The sequence below is a fragment of the Prunus persica genome, chromosome G6 (assembly GCF_000346465.2).
Source record: "Prunus persica cultivar Lovell chromosome G6, Prunus_persica_NCBIv2, whole genome shotgun sequence".
Lineage (NCBI taxonomy): Eukaryota > Viridiplantae > Streptophyta > Magnoliopsida > Rosales > Rosaceae > Prunus > Prunus persica.
The window spans coordinates 9,043,716-9,068,178 of record NC_034014.1 but is presented as its reverse complement, the minus strand read 5'-3'; the positions used below and the strand labels follow the sequence as shown (position 1 = coordinate 9,068,178).

Below are 24,463 nucleotides of genomic sequence, written 5' to 3'. Positions count from 1 at the left end.
ATTTGTAATCCCTAACAGCTACTCACTTTACTCAATTGGCATCCATTCTTTGAGTCTTCAACAGGAGCAATACTTGGAGGAAGGAAGAATCGAATTTAGAACTCGGATAAATAATCTTAATCATTAGAGCTATAAACCCCTTACTGTAATAGTTGTATTTTATTCTTACAATTTTGAAATTAGTTAATACCATGTTGTCAATCACATTACGGAAGCCTTTTAACAAAGGTGATGAATATTGTGACAGTTGAATTACGCGCATAAGAATAAGACCATCTAGAAATGGTCGGCTCCTGCGAACGTTAAGGGACTTTTGAAATTTCCTAAGCCATCACAAATCGCCTTTTTTTCAAATGAAATATCTTCTATCTAGAATTTTAATAGAAAGAACGCCTCCATGGCAGCAGCAAAGATATGAATTTCACACGGAAAAATATGTTTAAGAAACAACGGAAGAAAGTCCCATTTGGTTGGTATTTTTTTATATTATATTTTGCTGACAATTCCCATTGGAGTTACACGAAGTAGATATTTTTCTTGCTTTTTTAATATCTTAAAAAAGTTTAGAGACTTTTCTTCCTCACGTCTATAAATTCTCACCCAAAGCTCCTCACAGATGTAGTTTCTTCCTTGCATGTTCTCATTCTTCACCAGACAATAATGATCTCTGTGTGAAGAATTTTGGGAAGACAAAAGAAAAGCATAGTCTGGGAGTATATTTGATCATCAATTCTTTCAATCACTTCCCAAACAATTGGGTTGTACTTTTCCAACCCATCATCTGAAATTTTGAGTTGAGAGTAATTATTTGATTGGTTTCGGGCCATCAAAATGGCGGCGTCTTTGGTGGGAGATGACTTAGCTAGGCAGAGTAGCAGCCGGAGGAGCTGGCGTTCTTCCAGTGTTAGAGAAATGTGGAACACACAGGATGTGTTCCAGCAGAGCAGCAGGCAGCAGACGGTGAATGAGGAGGAGGAGCTGAAGTGGGCCGCCATAGAGCGGTTGCCAACGTATGATAGGATGAAAAGGGGGATGCTCAGACAATATATGAGCAATGGGAGGGTTGTAGCTGAAGAAGTTGATGTTGCACACCTTGGAGATCATGACAAGAAACAGTTGATGGAGAGCATACTTAAGGTTGTTGAGGATGACAATGAGAGGTTCTTGAAGAGGCTCAGGGCCAGAAATGACAGGTTTGTATTGTCTCCCTTTCTGTTATATATAGTTTGTTTGGTTGATGAGAAAGCAGGAGGAAAACAAAAGTGTTGGACTTTGAAAGTTTAGCTTGTCTTTGGCTTCATAAAACATACAATTGAAAGATGTATTTTTGCTTAGTTTGCTTGTTAAATATGTTTGATTTGGATTACCTTGTAATTTTTTTTTTTTTCTTGGGAGACAGGGTTGGTATTGACATTCCAAAGGTTGAGGTTAGATACCAGAATATATCAATAGAGGGAGATGCATATGTTGGCACCAGAGCACTTCCAACTCTGCTAAATTCCACCTTGAACCAACTAGAGGTATTGTTTCAACATTTTTTCAATGCCGAACTATATTTCTTGATCTAGTGTTCCGCTAGTGAATTCCTAGATTTCTAAATTTTTATATCTGTGAATAGGGACTGATTGGATTGATTGGACTCTCACCCTCAAAGAAAAGAGTTGTCAAGATACTTCATGATGTGAGCGGTATTGTTAAACCATCAAGGTATACTCATGTTTCTCTGAAAAGATGGAAAATATTTTATTGGTATGCTACTCATGTGAAGTAGGCTTGTTTCTGAACTCCAACCGTGATTTTGCTTGTTTTGTTTGCTTTTCAGGATGACACTGCTTCTTGGACCTCCGTCGTCAGGAAAAACAACACTGCTAAAAGCACTTGCTGGCAAACTGGATAGGGATATAAGGGTTTGCCATCCTCTCTGTCTCTTTACCAGTTATCAGTATTAGTGTGCATACATGTGTAGGGACTTTTTATATGTATTGACAAGTTGGGGTTATAAACAGGTAACTGGGAAAGTGACTTACTGTGGCCATGAATTCAATGAATTTGTGCCTCAGAGAACCTCTGCTTATATTAGCCAGCATGATCTTCATTATGGTGAGATGACAGTTCGTGAAACGTTGGATTTCTCTGGACGTTGCCTGGGAGTTGGAACAAGGTATGATATGCTAGTAGAGATGTCTAGACGAGAGAAAGATTCAGGTGTCAAACCAGATCCCGAAATCGATGCATTCATGAAAGCCACATCTATGTCGGGCAAGGAAACCAGTTTGATCACAGATTATGTTCTTAAGGTTTGTTGATCCAATCACAAGAATATATCATTTCTCTCTTATTCTACAAGCCTAACAAATTTTTGTTCTTATGACAGATACTTGGATTAGACATCTGTGCTGATATAATGGTGGGTGATGGCATGAGAAGGGGTATATCTGGTGGACAAAAGAAACGTGTAACTACAGGTATGTTATTCTTATGCTTTCCAATCTGTTTCTGAATATGAATATGTGTAATATATTGACCATGATATTTCTGCGTATGTAGTTTTAACTTTAAATATATTTTACTAGAAACGTAGGTGCTAATGCAATTAATACCAAGAAGTGATTTTTTTATTATCTAATAATAGGAATGATTATTGATGTGCAAACATTCTCTGCAATGGTCATAACTGGTGGTGGTTGCTCTTAATGCAGGAGAAATGTTGGTTGGACCAGCGAAAGCTTTTTTCATGGATGAAATATCAACGGGGCTGGACAGTTCCACAACCTTTCAAATTGTCAAGTTCATGAGGCAGATGGTTCATATTCTGGATGTGACAATGGTCATCTCTCTCTTGCAGCCTGCACCGGAGACGTATGATCTTTTTGATGACATTATCCTTATTTCTGAGGGTCAGATTGTGTACCAAGGTCCACGTGAGAATGTGCTTGAATTCTTCGAATATATGGGGTTCAGATGCCCTGAAAGGAAAGGTGTTGCAGATTTCTTGCAAGAAGTGACCTCAAAGAAGGACCAAGAACAATACTGGTATAAGAAGGACCAAGCATACAGATATGTCTCAGTGCCTGACTTTGTACAGGCTTTCAAATCATTTCATGTTGGCCAACGACTTTTGGAAGACCTAAGAGTTCCATATGATAAAAGAGCAGCCCATCCTGCTGCCTTGGTGAAGGAAAAGTATGGAATATCGAATATGGAACTCTTCAAGGCATGCTTTGCAAGAGAATGGCTGCTGATGCAGCGTAACTCTTTTGTATACATATTCAAAACTACCCAGATTACAATTATGGCAACAATTGCTTTCACGGTATTCTTAAGGACAACAATGAAATACGGGGAACAAGAGGATTCGGCAAGGTTTTGGGGAGCACTGTTTTTCAGTCTCATCAACGTCATGTTTAATGGAGTGGCAGAGCTTTCAATGACAGTTTTCCGGCTTCCTGTGTTCTTTAGGCAGAGGGATGCCTTGTTCTATCCTGGGTGGGCTTTTGGCTTGCCCATTTGGATAACCAGAATTCCCATTTCGCTGATGGAATCTTTTTTATGGACAGCCATAACATATTACACCATAGGATTTGCACCTGCTCCTAGTAGGTAAGTTGTAATTTATTCTCACATTGTTGTCACAAGTTTTGGCTTTGTGATGCTAAATAAATGACGAAAAAAAAAAACAATTTAGTGGTGGTGGATCTTCTGTCTGACATATGTCCAATATTATCAGGTTCTTCAAACAGTTCTTGGCTTTCTTTGGTATACATCAGATGGCAGTCTCCCTCTTCCGTTTCATTGCTGGCCTTGGTAGAAGTGAGGTTGTTTCGGGCACAATCGGTTCCTTTTCACTGCTGTTGGTTTTTATTCTAGGAGGTTACATTGTTGCTAAAGGTTAGAATCCTTCCCTGTTTACTGTCAAAGTATTTTGTTTGAAAGTAAGCTACTGTTTAGATCAATTTTCCTGTAGATTTTTTCATATGTTTTGAAATGTTCAACATATTCTCATTTTGCTGTGCAGATGATATTGAACCATGGATGATATGGGGATACTATGTTTCACCTATGATGTATGGACAAAATGCAATTGCTATCAATGAATTTCTTGACGACAGATGGAGCACTGTAATTTCTCTTAAATCTCGCTCAACTAAATTCTCACTCTACATTTAACAATTATAATTTTGAGTTTTACATTCAGGTGCAACTAGTGTTTAAGCTTAATCAAACTTTTTTTATCCTGTGGCGCAGCCTATCAGTAATGCCCGTATGCCCACTGTGGGAAAGACCCTTCTCAAGGAGAGAGGCCTGTATACAGAGGAATATTGGTATTGGATTTGTATTGGGGCACTCTTCGCGTTTTCAGTTCTTTTTAATGTTCTTTTCATTGCATCACTCACCTTCTTAAACCGTAAGTAAACAATTCATTTATTTTCATTGGACTATTGTTATGGTAACATGGATTGAAGCATTGATTATTTCTTTTTCTTTTTCTGACTCAATTTTAGCTCTTGGCGAAACCAAAACTCTGATCGAGAATGATGACTCTGAAACAAAGAGGAAACAGAAATTGTCCAATTCAGAAGGTTGAAATATATCATGTGGATCTTAACTTGAATGGTTTCACTGTTTCTGCAAGATGGGATGCGTTTCATATGTTTGATAAAGAATTACTTCAGCCTTTGCTAGCTGCAAATTCTAGTTTCCACTTGCATATTTTCTTTTGTGTCATCACATTGTGGTTGTAGTACAAATTCTACTGCAGAAACCTTACATCTCGAGTAGCAGATTAGCTAACAAAATAATTTTCTCGTCTCATATATGACGAACAATTACAGGTATTGATATGCAAGTTCGAAATGCTCAAGGAAGTACTAGTTCAAATGTTAATGTTGCAAGCGGTCAAGCCAAACGAGGAATGGTTATGCCCTTCCAGCCCCTTTCACTTGCTTTCAACCATGTCAATTACTATGTGGATATGCCTGTGGTAAGTCGCTTTTTCTTTTTGCGCCACTGAGCTTTATATTTCTAGAGTTATTATATGATAACTTATCAAAATAAAAGCTAACTGGAGTTATAAACTGGAAGAACATTGTTTCATCTTTCACAGTAGTTACTTTCTACTAACCGTTGACATGAATTTATGTCTAAGAAACTATGACCTTGATTTATTGATGACAAACACTGTTCTGTGTCAAATATGATTCTTGGTAGTAACGATTTTTTGTGCTTTTCAGGAAATGAAGAGCGAAGGGATTGAAGAGACTCGACTGCAACTACTTCGAGATGTTAGTGGTGCATTTAGGCCGGGTATTCTGACTGCATTGGTTGGTGTTAGTGGTGCTGGAAAAACCACCTTGATGGATGTCTTAGCTGGAAGAAAGACTGGCGGGTACATTGAAGGAAGTATTAGTATCTCTGGATACCCAAAGAACCAAGCCACATTTACTCGGGTCAGCGGTTACTGTGAACAGAATGACATTCATTCACCATATGTTACTGTTTATGAATCTCTCGTATACTCTGCCTGGCTGCGTCTTTCGAGGGATGCTACGAAGGATAAACGAAAGGCATGTTTTTTATTTAACAACCTCAATATTTAGCTGTTCCAACATTTAGTTTCTGACTACATGTCACTGAACTGACAATCATATTGCTCCATATAAGAACGGGATGAGATGGATGATGTAGCTGACTTTGATTTTCTTCTTCTGTTCTTTAGATGTTTGTTGATGAGGTTATGGATTTGGTCGAGCTTAATCCGTTGAGGAATTCTTTAGTTGGACTGCCAGGAGTTGATGGACTTTCAACTGAGCAGAGAAAGAGGCTCACTATTGCTGTAGAGTTGGTTGCAAATCCATCCATCATCTTTATGGATGAGCCAACATCAGGTCTTGATGCTAGAGCAGCCGCTATTGTTATGCGTGCTGTAAGAAACACAGTCGATACAGGACGAACTGTTGTATGCACAATTCACCAACCGAGTATTGACATTTTTGAAGCTTTTGATGAGGTAGGAACAACTAATACAATTTATTTAATTTGTAACGTTGTCATTACATGTACCATATTTATTATTATTTTTTTCCTTGCAGCTTTTCTTAATGAAAAGAGGAGGACAGGTGATTTATGCTGGACCTCTTGGTCATCAGTCTCATGAGCTTGTTGAATACTTTGAGGTATGTTTATACTTTACCTTGTATGTTCAGTTCCTATTAAATTATATCCAAACAGAATATACTGGAACTGAATTTGGTTAGCCCTTTTTTTCCTAAATTTTCTTAGGTTAGCCCTAACTTACTATATCTCCTAACGACGCATTTAGACTCTGGTGCATATTGTTGAATATATTAATGATTGAATCCTCCATCTCAATGCAATTCTATGATCTTATCCAGCAAGAAATATTATCCTTGGACCCATGAGTTTTAGAGTTGCAAAGTTTGAATAATATCTTAATCCTCTTGCAGGCTATCCCTGGAGTTCCCAAGATCAAAGAAGGCTACAATCCTGCTACCTGGATGTTAGACGTCAGCTCTGCTGCAGTTGAGGCTCAAAATAATATTGACTTTGCAGAAATATATGCAAACTCTGAGCTCTACAGGTAAGCAAGATGTATTGTATTCAATTAATTTCTATTTTCTTTTTCCCACAAACCCCTTCTTTGTATGCACAAAATTTCTTCAACAATTATTTTCAATTGTTCAGGAGAAATGAGGAACTTATCAAGGAACTAAGCATTCCACTACCAGGCTCCAATGACCTTCACTTTCCCACCCAGTTTTCTCAAAGCTTCATAGTTCAATGCAAGGCTTGCTTTTGGAAACAACACTGGTCATACTGGAGAAACTCGCGATACAATGCCATTAGGTTTTTCATGACGGCTGTCATTGGCATAATCTTTGGTGTAATCTTCTGGAGCAAAGGAGACTCGCTGTAAGTTTAAGAACCTCATTGTGAGCTACATTTTGTGTTAATATCTTCCTTTGAATTTGTGATTATACGATTTAAGTTGCATGTTTTGTTCAATCACTTATACTAATTTTATCTTGTAAACAGACATAAACAACAAGACCTGATCAATCTTTTGGGAGCTACCTATTCTGCTGTTCTTTTCCTTGGAGCTGGCAATGCTTCTGCTGTGCAATCCGTGATTGCAATTGAGAGAACAGTTTTCTACCGTGAAAGAGCAGCGGGAATGTATTCAGAGTTGCCTTATGCATTTGCTCAGGTAAGAATACTGGAAATTATACTTGGTTATGTGTTCGTTTTTCATATCATTAAAATCTCATTATTGATGCATCTTTTGGTGTTATAGGTGGCTATTGAGACAATTTACGTTGCAATCCAAACCTTTATGTACTCGTGTATTCTGTATTCTATGATTGGGTACACTTGGAAGGTAGAAAAGTTTTTGTACTTCTACTACTTCGTATTCATGTGCTTTACCTACTTCACGATGAACGGAATGATGATGGTTGCACTAACTCCTAACCATCAAATTGCTGCAATCGTTTCGTCTTTCTTCACGAACTTCTGGAACTTGTTCTCTGGTTTCCTCATTGCCCGGCCGGTATGTCATTTGAAACTCAGTTATTCTTCTTATTTTCATGTCTGGGAATGTTAAACAGATGTTCAAATTTCTAAGGAACACAGTTCGAGTCGTCGTCTTAATTTATCATTGCAACCATAATAAAAATTCATGCTTAATTTTGCAGCTAATCCCAGTGTGGTGGAGGTGGTACTACTGGGGGTCTCCAATTGCTTGGACAATTTATGGCATCATGGCATCTCAATTTGGTGACATTAAGACCTTTATTGATACTCCTGAAGGATCTCAGAGAGTGGATCTATACCTTAAGAAAAATCTAGGTTATGAACATGACTTTGTAGTACCTGTGTTCTTCGCTCATATAGGTTGGGTCCTGCTCTTCTTCTTTGTCTTTGCCTATGGTATCAAGTTCCTTAACTTCCAAAAGAGATAAACAACTTCACTCTGCAGCTGAGCCGAGTAACCTTCAGGATGTCAAATACATTTTTCAGGGTAAAATTAGCGTAGTAGTGAGTCAGAGAGAAGAAATCTCATCGCTACTCTTTTTGTCTTTTTTATATATACATTTTGTAGTTTGATTGGCTTGGACAGCTTTTCCCTATTAATTTGTATAATCAATTTTATTCTTCAATATCTAATAAAAAGCCTTGTGATTTGTTCTTTTTAATATGAAAATACTGGTTATGCTCTTCATTATCACTTAGGGTGTGAAAGTAAGATGAATAAAGGGATCTACACCAAAAGCTCTTCACTTGAGCTGTACAAAGAAAAACATAGAATAATCTGGTCTAATATTGCAGAATTTACATCAGATTTTGGTTGATAAGGATTGATACTGAGATGGCCATCCAATCAACCAAACAGAAAAACAACAGATTTTGACCTAAGCTACTGAAAAACATAAAATTACAGATGAAGACTAGAAATTAAGAAATTAAGATTTTGACCTAACCATGTTGTGGGTCTTGTAGCAACATGGTTTCAAGAGGCGCCAAAAAATCACTCAAGTCATTGTCACAGAATTGCAAATCTTCTTGCATCAAACCAATCTCACAATCAGTCAACAGCAACCTAATGTCATCATGCTCATCATCACTAATATGATTAGTACTCTGAGGTTGCACATCATCTTCCATTGCCCCATTATCATTTTGATCTTCATCACCCAATACCCAACTGAGAAAATCATAAATAGTATCCACAGTTGGCTCATAATCATCGAGATTATCACAAAACTGCATATCATCTTCCATCAAACCAATCTCACAATCACTCAATTGCAACTTCATATCATCATCACTAATTTCCACACTTGGCACAGAAGGTGGTTGCGGCTGCGGCTGCTCTTGTGGTTCTTCTGGCAATTCAAGATCATAAAGTTGCAGATAATCTTCCATTAGACCAACATCATTATGATCATCATTACCCATTAACAAACTGAGATAATCATTTGCATCCACAGTTGGCTCATGAATTGATGAAAGATAATCTTGCTGAAATTGACTAATTGAATTGGCTGTGGGTATGACGAGATCACCTGGATCAAGATTCAAATTAATCTCACCAATTAAACTGGGTTTGGGTGTGGGTACGACGAGATCAGTTGGATGAAGATTCAAATTAAGATTAAGAGATGATAGTTGTTGTTGATCTGCTGCATCTGGTTCCATGATATTCTTGTACAAGTCAATGAAACTGCACTTATCGTCATCCCTCATCATCATCATCTTCATCGTCACAGCTCCGATCCTCTCATTCAAAGACTCCAACTTGGCCCCCAAGCAATTATCTTGAATACCCAAATCCCGATTTTCTCGATCATCAACAATGTCCAAGAAACCCTTTTCGACGGAGAACAGACCCTTTTCAATTCCATTTTTGAAACCCCTCTTCAGATTCTTGTACTTGAGTAGAACTGATTTCAAATCTTGTTGGTTTTCCGGCCAAGCGTTGATCTTGCCGTCGGCACCAACAGCGATCATGTAAACGGCAATATCGCACAGCTTTGAGAGTCGGCCGGCCTTATTCTTCAGAGTGGAGCCTCTCTTGGCCATGGCAGTTTTCTGAGGCTTCATAGCATCAGAGACCCTTTTCATCTTCATGGACGCTGAAACCCTAGGGTTTGATTTAGGAAGAGCCATAAATCAATAAATCAATTTCGAGTGGAAATTAATTGAATAGCAGAGAGATTAGCAATGCAGTCAGTGCTATTAATTAGCGACTGATCGAAACTTGTAGAGAATAGCAGTGAAAGGTAGCGAATGTAGCGATGGTGTGAAATGAGAGAGTGTGAGCGAGGAAGATGAGGGTATGGCGGTATTTATAGAATTTGCGACCGAGGGTATAGTTGGTATTACAAGGAAAGTAGCCGTTACGCGGAAAGTAGTATGTCATCACACTATCGGTATTACGATAAATGCAGTATTTTATTGTCTTATTTTATTCTGTAGAGTTTTGTTTTTTTCCTCTTTTTGCTGAACAATTTGTTTGTCGTTTCAATATTATTTAGGTATATGGTTGTTGTATTTAAATTGTTGTATATAATTGTATTATTCCAGTGAATGTACAATTTGGTACTTATTTTATATGTATTTCTTTTAATGTTAGTCTTTCTTATAGTAGATGCATTAGCTATAAAGCGTGACTTGTTTGGTTTGAGGTAATAGAATTAGAGTGCTGCTAAACGAACTTTAAAATTAACTGAGTACACCTTACTGCCAAACTATTTATTAAATTACTAATTTATCCTAATATAAAATGACCAAAAAGTATTTATCGAATTGTGAAACAAATTTAATTTTAATAAATACACCTTACTACTCATCATATTCAACCCTAATCAAACGTAAAAAAGTTTGCGTATTGCTTGATGCCCACGAACAACGCATTGAGCACTAGCAAAGACACAAAGAGATGTCGTTAAATGTTCGAAGGCACAAGGAAGTGGGTTGTAATACCGACGCTCATTTCCATCCATTCTTGGAAGAAGATTTGTGTAGCAGTACGGCCCTGTTTGGTTCATTGGAAAGGAGGCTTGGAATGGGAATTCAATTGCTTTCCCCTGTTTGGTAAGTCCAGGCATGAGAAATGGTTACCTGGCACATGAGAAAGTAAGGGGGAAAGTGAAGCCCTCCTCTCAACTTGGGGTTTGTTTTCCCTCCTCATAGGAAAGTTTGGGAAAATGAGCCAACATTTAATGCACAATTTTCATGACTATTTTGTCCCCATGAACAATTTAGAATTACAATGTATCATTAAATGCATTCTTTTTTTATTTAATTTAATATGGGTATAATTGGAAAATTATACAAAATTTGTTTTTCATTCCTACTCAAAACAAACATGGGAAAGGAAACAAAGTGAAATCTCCCGGTTACTTTCCCGACATTACCAAACGTGGGAAATGAATCTTCATTCCCATTCCTTAGGAAATGACATGGGAATTGAACTCAAATCCATTCCGTGAACCAAACGAGGCCTGCAAGTTTAACGCCACAAAAAGAACAAAACCCCCTGAGGTTGACTTCAGATTCCTATGCTTTGATATTCTTGTAATTTCAAGTTTTGTTAGTTATAATATCTTTAATAATACTAATAATTTTATTAATTTGTTTACTCATGGGATCATGAAATAGTCATCTAAGATTTCAATATGTAAAGACAAATATTCATTTGGAGTTCTGACCACAAAACTTTATATGACCAATCAATGAATGGTTTCTTGCTCTGTAAAATAAGTTTAGAACACTTTCATTTTATCTTGTTTGGGTCTAATTTCTGCACACCAACCCATCTGGCTATTGGGTTATTTTTAACAAAACAAACCTGGGCTATATTTGCCAAAATTGGAAAATAGCCCAGGTCATTTCAAAGAAGGAGGGCTAAAATAAATCAATTACCCAAAGTAATTTTCACAGGATAGATTTTAATTACCACCAATGGTGATTTAATCTATACCCAAATTTAATTTATTTATTTTTTATCCAGTTTCCAGATTACATATTTTGAGCTTGAGGTTTGATCATTGCCGTTGGTTACCAACTCAAAACCAAATCAGCAACTCTAAAGCTAGAAAGGTAAAACCAGTACTCGGCACTCTTCTCGACCACAGCTAGTGGCTTCCCAGGAAAATAGGCAACCACAAGCCAAAAACTAATCTATCGACATGAGGCTTTTGTGAGTTGAGAAAAGCAAAGCTAGAAAGCTAATTTATTCTCTTAGAGCTGTCAAGGGTCAGGGGGTTAACACTTTCCAGCAATTCTGCTCTAGTTCTCATCATGCATTTCTCTATAATTACAAGAGTATGTGAACTAGAGCAAGAACAGCCAAAAATCAAATCAACACAATCAAATCAAACCAACAAAAACAAACAACCAATAATTCTCAGTTAAACTGACAAAAATCAAGCAAGATCATACGATCTCAAAAGTCTTCAAACTCAGAAGCAATCAAGCTATCTAGCTTACAAAAGTCATCCAGCTCTCAACAAAATAGGCAGAACTCAGATTTCTGACTTCAATCCAGCTCAGAGAAGCAACTCACCAACAGGAAAAACGAGATTTCTCTCGTTGCAAATACGATTAAGCTAAGAAGAATCAAGCAGAACTAAGCTTTCTATGGTTACTAATTCGGTTCAGTACAGGCGAACTAGGCAGAACTCAGGTTGTTCATCATATGAAAACCTCAACAAATGCTCAGAAACACCTTGATGTCTTAAGCTCACCAGAATAGCTCACAGGTGATCCCCAGTCAAGTAGAACAGGTAGTGAAGTGCAATTACAGGCCAACAACTGCCAATCCAGCTACTTCCAATCAAATCCAGGCTAGAGAAACCCCAGTACAACCACAACAAAGACACAAGGATGTCTTAATCTCATACAGATAGCCTCCAGAACAGGCAGAACAGACGCAAACTCCTAGTTCTACCCACTCGACAGGCCTCTCCATGGCTCAAACTGATTCAGCTTTGTTTATTTCAACATTAGTATCGATTTTCAGCTAATCTCTATTAGTTGAAGGTGCTGACGTGCAATTCTAGTACAGATACATCCAGTCCAGTCTAAGTCACAAACGACAATCTAGGCAGAAATCGAAGTCCAATGTTTTGATGTCTTCCCAGACTTGGCAGTTCTTTTTATTTAATGTATAATAAGCAATTCTCCTCGAACTCGTCTGTTTTATTTTCAAACACTTATTTTTTCGCTAAACTTACTAGTTTTTACTGTGAAAAATTATAAAGTCCTCACCCGTCTGAGGTAAGAAAAGAACTTTCTTGGGAGATATTCCTCACCCAAATTCACAATCACTTGATCAAAGTCAATAGTTTGGGGCACAAGTTATTACATTCTACAGTTTATTAGCGTTTTTAACCACTAACAGTGGCACGCTCGTACATAAAAGAAAGTTGACTTGTTGACCATAAACGGTTTTCAGGTCAATGGGGAACTTTACCCTACCACCACAGAAACTACATCAAACGAGTAAACATACCCAGAAAAAAGAAAAGGAACCCAAAAAACTATCATAAGATGATAGAACATATTTGGAGGGCAACAAGTTCAATCCAAAAATGAGAAATAAACAAAGAAAATCACAAGGATTTACAAAAATCAAGCTTTGAATTGAATGAGCTAGCAAATCTACTTGCACACCAGCTTACAAAATTAAAGATTTTGATGCAAACCCAAAATCTAAATAGAGGGCACGAATTCAAGTTAAAAGAGAAACTTGGTTTAGGATTGGTATTTGGATGTTGTTTGATAAAGTGTATTAGGGTATACCAAAGGTATTTTCGGTAGTTATAGAGTGTACTTAGTTAATTTTACATTTTAATTAAAATATTATGGTATATTTAGATCATAGGATGTACTTAGTTAATTTTAAAATTTGTTTAGCAGCACTCTAGAATTATTATAACAACAAGAGATGAACATTTGCTAAAAGGCTTAAAGTGGACGCGATATATCATGATTCAGCCCCATGCAATGAATGAAAAAGAATCTCTTGAGCTCTTTCGTTGGCACGCCTTCAAAAATTATTGTCCTAATAAATAATATTTTAAGCTTGCAAGAGAAGTTGCTCATTATTGTGGATGTCTAAAATCTGTATGTTTAGAATATATATCTGTGGCTGGAAGTATAGCATGTATATCACTAAATTTTCACGAGGCATATCTATAAAAATTTTCTTCAGATTTAGGTTCCTCTTTATGCTTTTTTTGATATAGAATTCATGTCTATACTATTGATGATGCATCTATCTCTATTATATATTATAATATTATTTGTCTAATGCTAATGCTAAGGGCTTAAGCTGAGTTATATCATGCTTAGCATTTTGAACTAGTTTGATATCTTTCTATTAAATTATTTTGGACATATTTTGCTAGTTTTATTATGTAATGTTGCTATCTTTCTACCTAAATTAGGAATGAAATTGCTAGCATAATTTGATAATTCTAGAAATGATTGTAACTGCTTTTTATCTTCTAATTTATCTAAAAATTTCAAGATTTTTTTAGCTATATGTTTTTGCAATTGTATGGTTCCTAATTTAATATACATGACTAAAAATTCATGACTTGTTTTTAAAGTTCTACTTTATTTCTACTTATAACTATGGACAAGTACATCATCTACATATACACTGCAAAAACTATTATATTTTTTAAAAATTTGATCCATCTTTGGTTGAAAGATCCTTCTAGGGTTAGGGTTTTAACAATTTGTTTCCAACATGAGAATAATGCCCTTGCATTTCCATTGATCATAACTTTTTTACTACAACTCCGATTCACACGATGTACACGTCTACCAAAAATCGTCCCGAACAAAAGTGGACCAAAAAGTCACCATTTGCGAGGCAAAATGATCAATTTCCTCAAAAATTTTAGAAAGTAAGAGAAATTTTGGAACGGGTTGTTACAATGTTCTATTCAAGCTTGGTGGGTGCGGAGAATAAATTAAACTGATGGCATATGTTTCATGATTATCCAAAGCTTGAGAAAGGTACAATTAAGTCCAAATCAATGGCTTTAAGATTTATAACAATATTACAAATGTGAAACAACCAATTTCATCAGGTGGTCAGGTTACAAAGTTCCGCAATTCAATCTTCACTACATGGCAAACCAATAAAACAGAGAGCATGTCATCATTTGGAAGGTATCAAAATGCTAGTGCAAACAGAATACTGAAGTCGGAGCATCTCTCAACCTGTTCATTTTCTAGATCATGTTTAAGTAGGAAATCGCCTACTACTAGAGAAAAACTTCATAATGGAGTTAAGAGATTGGTTTCCAGTAGATAAGGAATTTAACAGAACAAGAATAGTGATAAACAAACAGCATGTAGTTTTCATTATGTCTAAGTATAGCAAAAAGAACACTATAGCTTTTAGGATCACACTAGATAAGGAATTCAAACTGACATTGCCCTGCCCTGCCCTCCAAATTCCAATAAACCCAACAAAAATTGACCTACTCTCTCAACCATCCATTAGCCACCTAAACTAAAGAAGAAGAAAATTACAGATAAAGACTAAAAATTAATAGGCTAATGGGGAAGCCAATACATAAGGAGATTGCTGCTCCAGCTATTGTGGTTCTTCTGGCAACATTGTGTCAAGATCATAGATTTGCAAATCATCTCATTACAGCAATATAATTGCGATAGACTGGAGTAAATTGCTAAAATGTAAACCATTTTTCCCCTCCTCCCTGTGGTAGGCTTGGGTTAAATGAGAGACCTCTATCACAATCCAACTTTTCGCACTCTAAAAAGGCATTTATAATTACCACGCATTATTCGGTAAATAAATTTAGTAGAAAAAGTTGGTGCCTCTACTCAAAAGTGATTAGGGTTTAAACTAATATGTTTATTCTTCTCTCAAGGAGGGATATATATATATATATATATATATATATATATATATACACAAATTAGGTAACTATAATAAAAAACAAATAATTACAGAATTCTATTTCTAATAAGACTAGTTGACTCACGCCAACACTCCCCTTCAAGTTGGTGCATAGATATCGATAATGCTTGAATTGTCAAGTGAGTCTTTGAAACATCGTTTGGACATGACATGGGTTAACATATCTGCAAGCTACTCTGAAGTAGGCATAAAAGGTATAGCAATTAGGTCATGCTCCATCTTCTCTTTAATGAAATGCCCATAAACTTCTACATGCTTAGTTCAACCATGTTGCACAGGGTCTTTTGCAATTTCAAATGCAGACCGATTATCGAAGTGGAGCTTTGTAGCACTGCTCGTCATAAACCCAATTTAAGTAAGCAACCATCTCAACCATAGTATCTCATAAACCCCCTTGGCAATCCCTCTGAACTCGGACTCTGCAGAAGACCGAGATACAATATTTTGTTTCTTGCTAGGCCATGTAACTAGGTTACTACCAACAAAGGTGAAGTAACTTGATGTAGAACGCCTATCTGTAATATTCCATGCATAATCTGCATCAGTGTAACTTTCCAAGTCTAAATGACCATGTTTTCTAAGTAATAAACCTCTACAAGGAGTAGACTTTAAGTGACTCAGAATACGCATCACAGCAGTCATATGATCCTCACTAGGTGAATGCATAAATTGGCTAGCAACACTTACCGCATAGGCAATGCTAGGACGTGTTAGTGATAAATAGATCAATTGCCCAACCAACCTCTGGTATCTCTCTTTGTTAGTTGGGACCTGATCCACATAAATTCCAAGTTTATGATTCTCCACAATAGGTGTCTTAGCTGGTTTACAGTCAAGCATCCCAGTATCTGCTAATAGGTCCATGACATACTTCTTTGGTGAAAAAAATAAGCCATGTTTAGACCGAGTGGCTTCCACTCCTAGAAAATATTTTTGACTACCCAAATCTTTCATCTCAATTTCAAATGCTAAACATTTTTGCAACTCATCGATTTCTGTAGTATCATCACCAGTTACAATCATATCATCAATGTAAATAATCAAAAGAGTCATCTTACCAACCTTATTTTTAATTCACAAAGTATGATTAGCATTGACCTGTTGGTAACCAAACATCTTCATGGCTGTAGTAAATCTACCAAACCATGCCCCGAGGAGATTGCTTTAAGCCCTATGTCACCAGTGAAGCCATACGCTAGTGGAAGGTTCATGTACACCTCTTCTTCTAGTTCACCATGTAAGAATACATTTTCTTACATCAAATTGCCTTAGGGTCCAATCTAGAGACAGAAAAACTTTGACAGTATTCATCTTAGTCATGGGTGCAAAAGTATCATGATAATGAATTCCATACATCTAAGTGAACCCTTTAGCTACTAATATTACCTTATACCTTTCCACGGTACCATCTGCATCCCATAGGCTCTGTTCCTTTTGGTAGATCAACAATATCCCATGTATTATTTTTCTGCAACGCCTCTATCTCAATATTCATGGCTTCAGCCCACTTTGGATAACTAAATACCTCATCAACATGGGTTGGAATTTTAATACTATCCATTTTGGTCACAAACGCCTTGCACTTAGGAGATACCTGTGATCAGACACATAATGAGCAATAGTATATCTTGCTTTGCCTTCTAGTAAGTAACGGTCAGGTAGAACCCCACGGTTCCGTTTAGGTGATAAAATTTAAGAATTTTCAGCAGTAGAAATGAAAGTGCTTACCTTAGGATTATCAAGGAGAGCTTGATCAGGTACTACATGAGAAGCAGGGGGAGGAATCAGTTCAGCACCAAAGCATGAGTTTCGGTCAAACCAGTAGGTTCAGCCAAAATAGTAGGCTCAACTGGTCTCGCCCTAAAAGACATGCTCGAGTGTATCAAAGAAGAACATCTTATCCTCAATGAAGGTAACATCCATAGAGACTTATAGACGTCGAGTAGCAGAATGATAGAACCTATAGCCTTTTTGGTGAGAAGAGAAACCCAGAAAGACACAGCGGAGAGCACAAGGGTCCAACTTGCTCCTCTGATTTTTATGGAGGTGAACATATGTGACACACCCAAACACTTTTTAAGACATAGTCAGCATAGAAGAAACCGAAACGTGGTGGGTAAGTACCTGCATAAGAGTTCAAAAATTCAGACTCGTGAAGGTAGACAATTCAAGAGATAAACTGCGTAGGTTACACAATTCATCCAGAAATGCTTTGGAACTTACGCACCAAGCAGTAAAGCACGGGCAGCAGCAAGGATTTGCCCATTTTTACGTTCAACAACCCTATTCTGTTGTGGTGTCTAAGGACAAGTAGTCTCATGAAGAACACTTTGAGTATGGAAAAACTGAGATAAAGCTGAATTTACAAATTCTCCACTATTATCATATCAAAAAACTTTGATAAGGAGCATAAATTGAGTCTGAATCATTTGATAAAAACATGGAAAGATAGTGACCATGTCACTTTTATGTTTCATCCCACATAACCACATCATAAGAGTGCATTCATCCACAAATAACACAAACTAGTGAATGCCCAAGGCTGTAAAAATAAGGGAAGGATCCCAAACATCATAATGAACTAAATCAAATGGCATAAGACATTTATTACAACTTGGATGATAGGATACCCGATGACTCATTGCTAAAATACAAGTCTGACATTGGAAGCAGACTTAGAGACGTCACTAAATAATGCAGGAAACAAATGTCGTAAATAACCAAATGAGGCATGACCAAAACGGCGATGTAGCAACCAAATCCAGCAAAGCTATGAAGTTTTGGCCTTACCAGCATGAAGAACTCAACTAATTGCCATGTCATCCATATAATAAAGCCCCCCATTTTTAGTAATAGGACCAAAGATCTCCCGAGTCTGGATTTCCTGTAGCAAAACAACAGATGGATACATCAACACAACACAATTTAACTGCTCAATAACTTGTGGCACAGATAATAGATTGCTCAACAAAGATGGAACGAGTAACACTTTGTTTAATGGCAAATTAGGTGTCAAGAGTATAGAACCAGCCCCCGTGATAGGAGCAATAACATTATTAGCAGTCAGAGTATGATCACGATGAGGCATGATAGTAGTAGAGAATAAATTAGAATTATACATCATATGGTCAGTACACCATAGTCAATAATCTAAACTGTATCGCGTGCATCATGAGCAAGGAAAGTCGTGCCAAAGTTACGTGAAGACGGCGGAGGTGCATGGAATGGTGGGATACCCGAGGATGTGGACATGGCCGAAGCAGAGGTGACAACCAGGTGGCCGTGCCTAGTAGAGATGTCAGCTGCAAGGGTGGTGGCATTGGCCACATGAGCTTTGTTGCCAAGTTGTTCCTTTTTCTAGCGCCTCCATTCCTTTTCCCACTCTGGGACTCCATGCAACGCCAAGTAGATGTCTATAGTATGCCTTCAATCACTATAGTGTTCACACTTCAGTTTGTCTTTTTCTGCAGAAGTCAGACGACAGGTGAAACAACAGAAGAGCCAAATCCTGAAGGCTGAGAAACCAGAGCAATGTTTTTGGAAGCAAACATAATAGCAAGTTCCCTAGGTTTGGTACTAGATCCAAGCATAGTAATCTGATGTTGAGCCTGAGGACAGATCATAAAAAATACATTCTTAGTACTTGGAACCTTATAACTCCTTAGAATATCACTGCGCACCTTATCATAAGTATCATCAAGGCCAACTAAAAAATCATACACACGATTTGTCATAACATCAGCCTGAAAAATCTTCATATCATTAGTACACTTCATCTGAAAAGGACGTCTCTTGTCCTGTTCAAGCTAGATCGTCTTGAGTTCGGCACAATAAGTGGAGATAGGACGACCCCCTTGCTTGAGATGGGTAGCCTGGCACTGCAGTTCATAGAGCTGGGATATATTAGAGCCATCATAAAACATCTGATTAATAGCATCCCAAATATCCTTGGTAGTAGAGAGAGTATGAAACGTACTCAACAAATTGGGTTCCATAGTTTGTAGCATCCAACTTTTCACAGCATCATCAACAATCTTCCACTTCACAAATTGTGAATCTTGGGAACCAAAGGCAGCAGTATCACCAGTTAGGTAACCCAATTTGCCTTGTATAGTAACATGGTGTTTGATCATTGAAGCCCATATCTCATAGTTGGATCCATTCAATTTGAATCTCATGGGTAGATTAGGGGATGACTCAGTGTGAATCATCACAATAGGGGTAGGAGTAGCAGTAGGTGAATTATTTGAGACAATGAAGTCATTGACGTTCGACATGGTGACAGGCGACAGCGGCATCGATGGAGAGGGATGCAGCGACGGTAGGGTAATGGACAGCTAGATGTGTTAGCGGCGGAAATAGGATTAGAGCGGCTAGGAATATAGTGTAGCGGAAAAAAATAGGTAGTGTTTAGGGTTAGGTTTTTTGATGTTGTAGAGACGGATCGAAAACTGTTCTCATACCAACTCAAAAGTAATTAGGGTTTAAATTGTAAGTTTATTCTTCTCTCATGGAGGGATATATATACTACATACAGAGTGCGTACAAATAGAACATATACACAAATTAGTTAACTATAATAAAATACAATAATTACATAATTCTATTCCTAATAAGACTAGTTGACTAACGCCAACATTCTATTCCTAATAAGACTAGTTGACTCACGCCAACACCTATTGTGTTATTGCATTAATATTATGACAAAACATGTTCCCTACTCAAGAACTAATGTTCTTTCTTTCTTTCACTTTGTTTTTCAATTACTTGTCAATAATTATGTTTGAACAACCTTGTGATTAATGAAATTTCATGACTGAATTTTCAGAAAGCAAAATTTGTGACGGATTTGCTCGCTGAGAGTTGATCAATGTGCTTTTCTTTTGTTTTTACATTTGCTTTCTTTTATGTTGCCAGTAGACCTTGTTTAATGTAATGTATTTGGAATGCTTTAAAACCCAGCGAGATTTAAAGAGAAGAGGAGGGGGAAAGAAAAAATAAACAAAAACCAAAAGAAGGTGGAGGGAAAGAAGAAAAAAAAAAGAGAGAAGAGGAGGGGGGAACTATAAGGAGGAAGGGGGAGAAGGGAGGAGGATCAGCGACCACATCCCTCCCTGAGCTGCGCTAAAGAAAGGGGGCTAGGGTTGGGAGGGAAAAAATCGCTCTGTTTAGAGAGAGAGCATTGTGAGCCGGCTGGAATCCACTTAGAGCATCTATAGCTTGTAAACTTATTGTAAGATCATTGGTCACTAATTCTTGATTTGTAACCAAAATTGACTTTAAGCTTGTAAAAATAATTGAGTCTCAAGAGATTTTGACCCCCAAAAAAGAAGAAGCTCTTTTTACCAAAATAATTCATATCACTTTTCTGAAAGAAAAAAAAAATAGAGAATTTTTTAAGTTTGATTAAATCAATTTTTATATGCTTAACAAACCCTATTAAGAAATAGGTGGTGCTAAACTCGCTAATCTGTGTATCAAAGGAAATTATTCGGGAGATCACATTTTATATGTGACAATCTAAATTGAAAACATGATTAGTAATTGAATTTTTTTTAATTTTATTTTTGCTTTTCCTTTCTAAAGAAGAATAGTTTCAAAAATGAAACTGATTTTTGAAACTGATTTTTTCCTATTTGTAGACAAAAATGAAACTGCTATTTTATACTCTCCTAATACCTGCAAGGAAACTGAGCAGAAAATGCATTTTCATTTTTGTCTACTTACAGGTTAGTAATTTCTTGTCTACAATGTTTTGAACAATTGTGTTTATTTGGGTGGCCAGAGCACTTCCAACTTTGTACAATTCCACCTTGAATGCAATAGAGGTATAAATTTTCAGAACAGGAATTTGTAGTTGTTGCTACTTACATAGAATTGCCGTTGGTTGTTGTTAATTTTGGTTTCTGAAGTTCCTTTTTTTATTTATTGTGAATTGTTTTTCAGAATGTGTATACTTCTTGGACCCCCTGGCTCGGGTAAAACATCTTTTTTAAAGGCACTTTCTGGGAAGCTTCATGGATTCAAGGATATGTCTTCCTCTCTCAATTTCTTTCACTGTGTGTGTGTGTGTGTGTCTCAGTCTTTGTTTGTGTTTGTGTATGTGTGTGCTTGCACCTATTAGCCAGCATGATCTTCACTCCATTTTCAGTCTAAAGGAAAGAATAAAATTAATTAAAAAGTATTAAAAAGTAAAAAGGAGTGGGAAATCATATCCCTATTAGGACAAACTGAGCTGGCAAAAGAAGAAATTTCCGTAGATATTAAACTGGCAATTTCATAGACAGCCATCCGACCGAGACTTGCCAATTTGTGGGGTCCTTTTCGTAATATTAAACTGGAAGGAAAAATCCAAGGCGGCTGCTGAATGGGTGAAAATAAGCCTCCAACGATTCATCAACTTGGATATTTTTGAGCAGGAATTAATTAGATTCGCTCTCTAATTGTCTTGGTGCAGTTTTTTTCCTGCTTGCTTCGCTTTCTAGCTGCTGCACGTTGGTGCTTGTTAACGGTTCTCATATATATATATATATATATATATATATTGATTGTGTTCATATGGATAGTCTGCCCTAATCCAACGCTCTAGATGATAGTAACACCCCACATTTAGTCGCATCCTAATTTATAGTATCCAGTTCATGAAAATCTTTGAGAAATTATAGGTAACATACACGACCGTTCAAGGTGAATCTGAGGCAAATTAACGGGGCACTCTCAATTAATTAGTCATAATCAACATTTAAAATATCAATGATTTCGAAAATATCGGTGGTCTAAAAAACGGAAATTTTGATGGAAATATTGGGAAATTATTGATATCGATAAAAATTGATTTTAAAGCACGGAAATTGTAAGAAAAACTTAAAAAAATTTCTTGAAACTTTGGAGGATGTTTATTTAGTCAATTATCTATTACCTTATCACAAAAAATTGGAAGAAATGCATTGCAGGATGGATTTAGCTGATTTAAGTTGATTATATAGCGAGCTAACAAATACTGCGAGTGTAGAAAATATATAGTCATTAATGAAAGAAGATTAAATACACCCACTGGTGGGGCCAAGTTAATGACTAAAGTGCCCAAGGATGTTTTTGGGTGGAAAAATAAAAATAAAACCTACATATTTTGCTTGTCTTAAATAAAACCCAGTATGTATTAATTTAATAAAGTCCAAAAAAAGTTTAATTATTTATTAATTTAGTTGCAGTGTAGCAATAAAATTACATAGTGAAATAGGTACACTTTCAATTTTGTTGTTGAACATATTTTTATTTTGATAATATCTGTTTTTTGTTGCATTTAATATGTATTTGTTTTATGTTAAATTTTATTGAAAATTAGTCAATGGAGCTATGAACTAGCTTGTTTTATATTTTAATATATACTTTTATTTTTACAAAGACTATAGAAATTGCAAGTACAAAAAAATCGTTCATTAAATTTTACTCTAACCCTTTAGCTAGCCCACTCGTTGAAAAATTCCTAGTTCCGCCCTTGAACACCATAATCGTTTATTTATAATAATTTACTATAATATTTATACTTTATACATTACATGGTAAGATATGTAGAGTTCCTATAAAGTTCAAATTTGAGTTATTTACACTAACACCCCTTGAGGTTTTCTGCTTTTTCACCAAACTCCTTGAGGTTTTAGAAATTACAAGAACACCCCCTGAGGTTTTAAATTGTTTTCGCAAAACTCATTTTCATTGATTTTTCATTCTAAGATTGATGATTTTATACAAAAAAATCTCCAAATGACAAAGTTGGCCTTTGAGATTAGATTGCATATACTTCATTGAGGTTAATTTTGTCATTTGCATAAGTTTTTTTCAATGAAATCATCAAATTTTGTACAAACAATAAATGAAAAGGGGTTTTGTGAAAACAAACTGAAACCTCAGGGAGTGTTCGTGTAATTTTTGAGACATGAGGGGGTTTTGTGAAAACACAAGAAATCTCAGGGGGTGTTAGTCTAAATAACTCTTCAAATTTGTCATTGTCTTCATCATCTCAATATTATCAATATTATAGCAATATTTTGGCAAAATGTTGCTAAAGTGTGAGAGAAAAATTATCGATACTTATACAGTACGTGTATGGATATGTTCCAAAATATCCTTTACCTGAGAAAACGATATTATCCTCGATATTATTGATATTTTAGTCTTTGTCACAATAATATTAGAGGTGACAATTTGAGTTAGCATATCGCATTCACATCATGTCATTTCATGTTCATGTTGAAAATTATTTAAGTATAACTCAACTTTTTAATCTTGTCAATAACTGACCTAACAAGTTAATTATTCATGTTATATTTAGACAGACATACATATTTTTAGAACTAAAAACTTCAAAAAAAACAAGTTCCTTTTATTTGTGTAACGGAAATATTCGTAATATAGTTTTTATTTTTATTTCTTATTTTTTTGTGAACAAAAATTTAGGGGGAAGAGAGGCTACACCATCCTAGAGTCAGAGCATACCAAAGACTTTTTGAGAACTTACAGAGGGGGTCATAGCCCATTTTTTGGTTTTTACAAATTATCTACCAAGAGAGATTGTTGATAGCGAAATTTGAACCTAGGCCTTGATAACGAAGAGAACGATCCTTATCAACTCAACTAACCCACCTTAAAGATATTGAAAAATAAGGTAAATAAGTCCTTTTCTAAGTCATTTTTATTCATGATTTACTTTCTTCTTTTCTTTATTGTCAAAAATGTGTCTCATACGTAGATTCATGTCAAATATAGTACCTCAAACCCACTAAATTCGTGCTGGGCTTCTCAAGCCACCTAGGAAAAATTGTCATCCTTATTTTACAATATATACAAGAATGCAATAATACTAGTGGACGGTTTTCATAAAATCTTTAACATGATTAAAAGGTCCACTCCCCCCAACCTTTTTTGGTATAAGCGACAGATATTCGGACTAAAAGCATCAAAGTTTTAATATTAAAT

At 36.3% G+C, this 24,463-nt stretch overlaps 2 protein-coding genes across 2 annotated transcripts; one reads left to right on the top strand and one right to left on the bottom strand.

The window, feature by feature from the left end:
• Positions 612-8,213, top strand: LOC18772325 (pleiotropic drug resistance protein 2). The gene is made up of 20 exons (XM_020565489.1): positions 612-1,193; positions 1,400-1,520; positions 1,619-1,707; positions 1,823-1,907; positions 2,007-2,297; positions 2,375-2,465; positions 2,700-3,600; positions 3,728-3,888; positions 4,016-4,119; positions 4,246-4,405; positions 4,503-4,580; positions 4,833-4,981; positions 5,232-5,564; positions 5,717-6,007; positions 6,090-6,173; positions 6,465-6,598; positions 6,703-6,930; positions 7,054-7,225; positions 7,313-7,567; positions 7,713-8,213. Exons 1-20 carry the CDS (start codon positions 832-834, stop codon positions 7,977-7,979), a joined length of 4,356 nt encoding a protein of 1,451 aa, XP_020421078.1. The 5' UTR covers positions 612-831; the 3' UTR covers positions 7,980-8,213.
• On the bottom strand, positions 8,305-9,855 carry LOC18775021 (agamous-like MADS-box protein AGL75). The gene has a single exon (XM_020565492.1). The coding sequence runs from the start codon at positions 9,685-9,687 to the stop codon at positions 8,494-8,496; it is 1,194 nt and encodes a 397-aa protein (XP_020421081.1). The 5' UTR covers positions 9,688-9,855; the 3' UTR covers positions 8,305-8,493.

What these genes read in the sequence shown, in the direction of transcription:
- LOC18772325 (XM_020565489.1), top strand. Translation starts at nt 832, where the DNA reads ATGGCGGCGTCTTTGGTGGGAGATGACTTAGCTAGGCAGAGTAGCAGC. An exon ending in TTTTTGAAGCTTTTGATGAG is followed by an intron (nt 6,008 to 6,089) that starts GTAGGAACAACT and finishes TTTTCCTTGCAG; the next exon opens with CTTTTCTTAATGAAAAGAGG. An exon ending in GTTTCCTCATTGCCCGGCCG is followed by an intron (nt 7,568 to 7,712) that starts GTATGTCATTTG and finishes TTAATTTTGCAG; the next exon opens with CTAATCCCAGTGTGGTGGAG.
- LOC18775021 (XM_020565492.1), bottom strand. Translation starts at nt 9,687, where the DNA reads ATGGCTCTTCCTAAATCAAACCCTAGGGTTTCAGCGTCCATGAAGATG.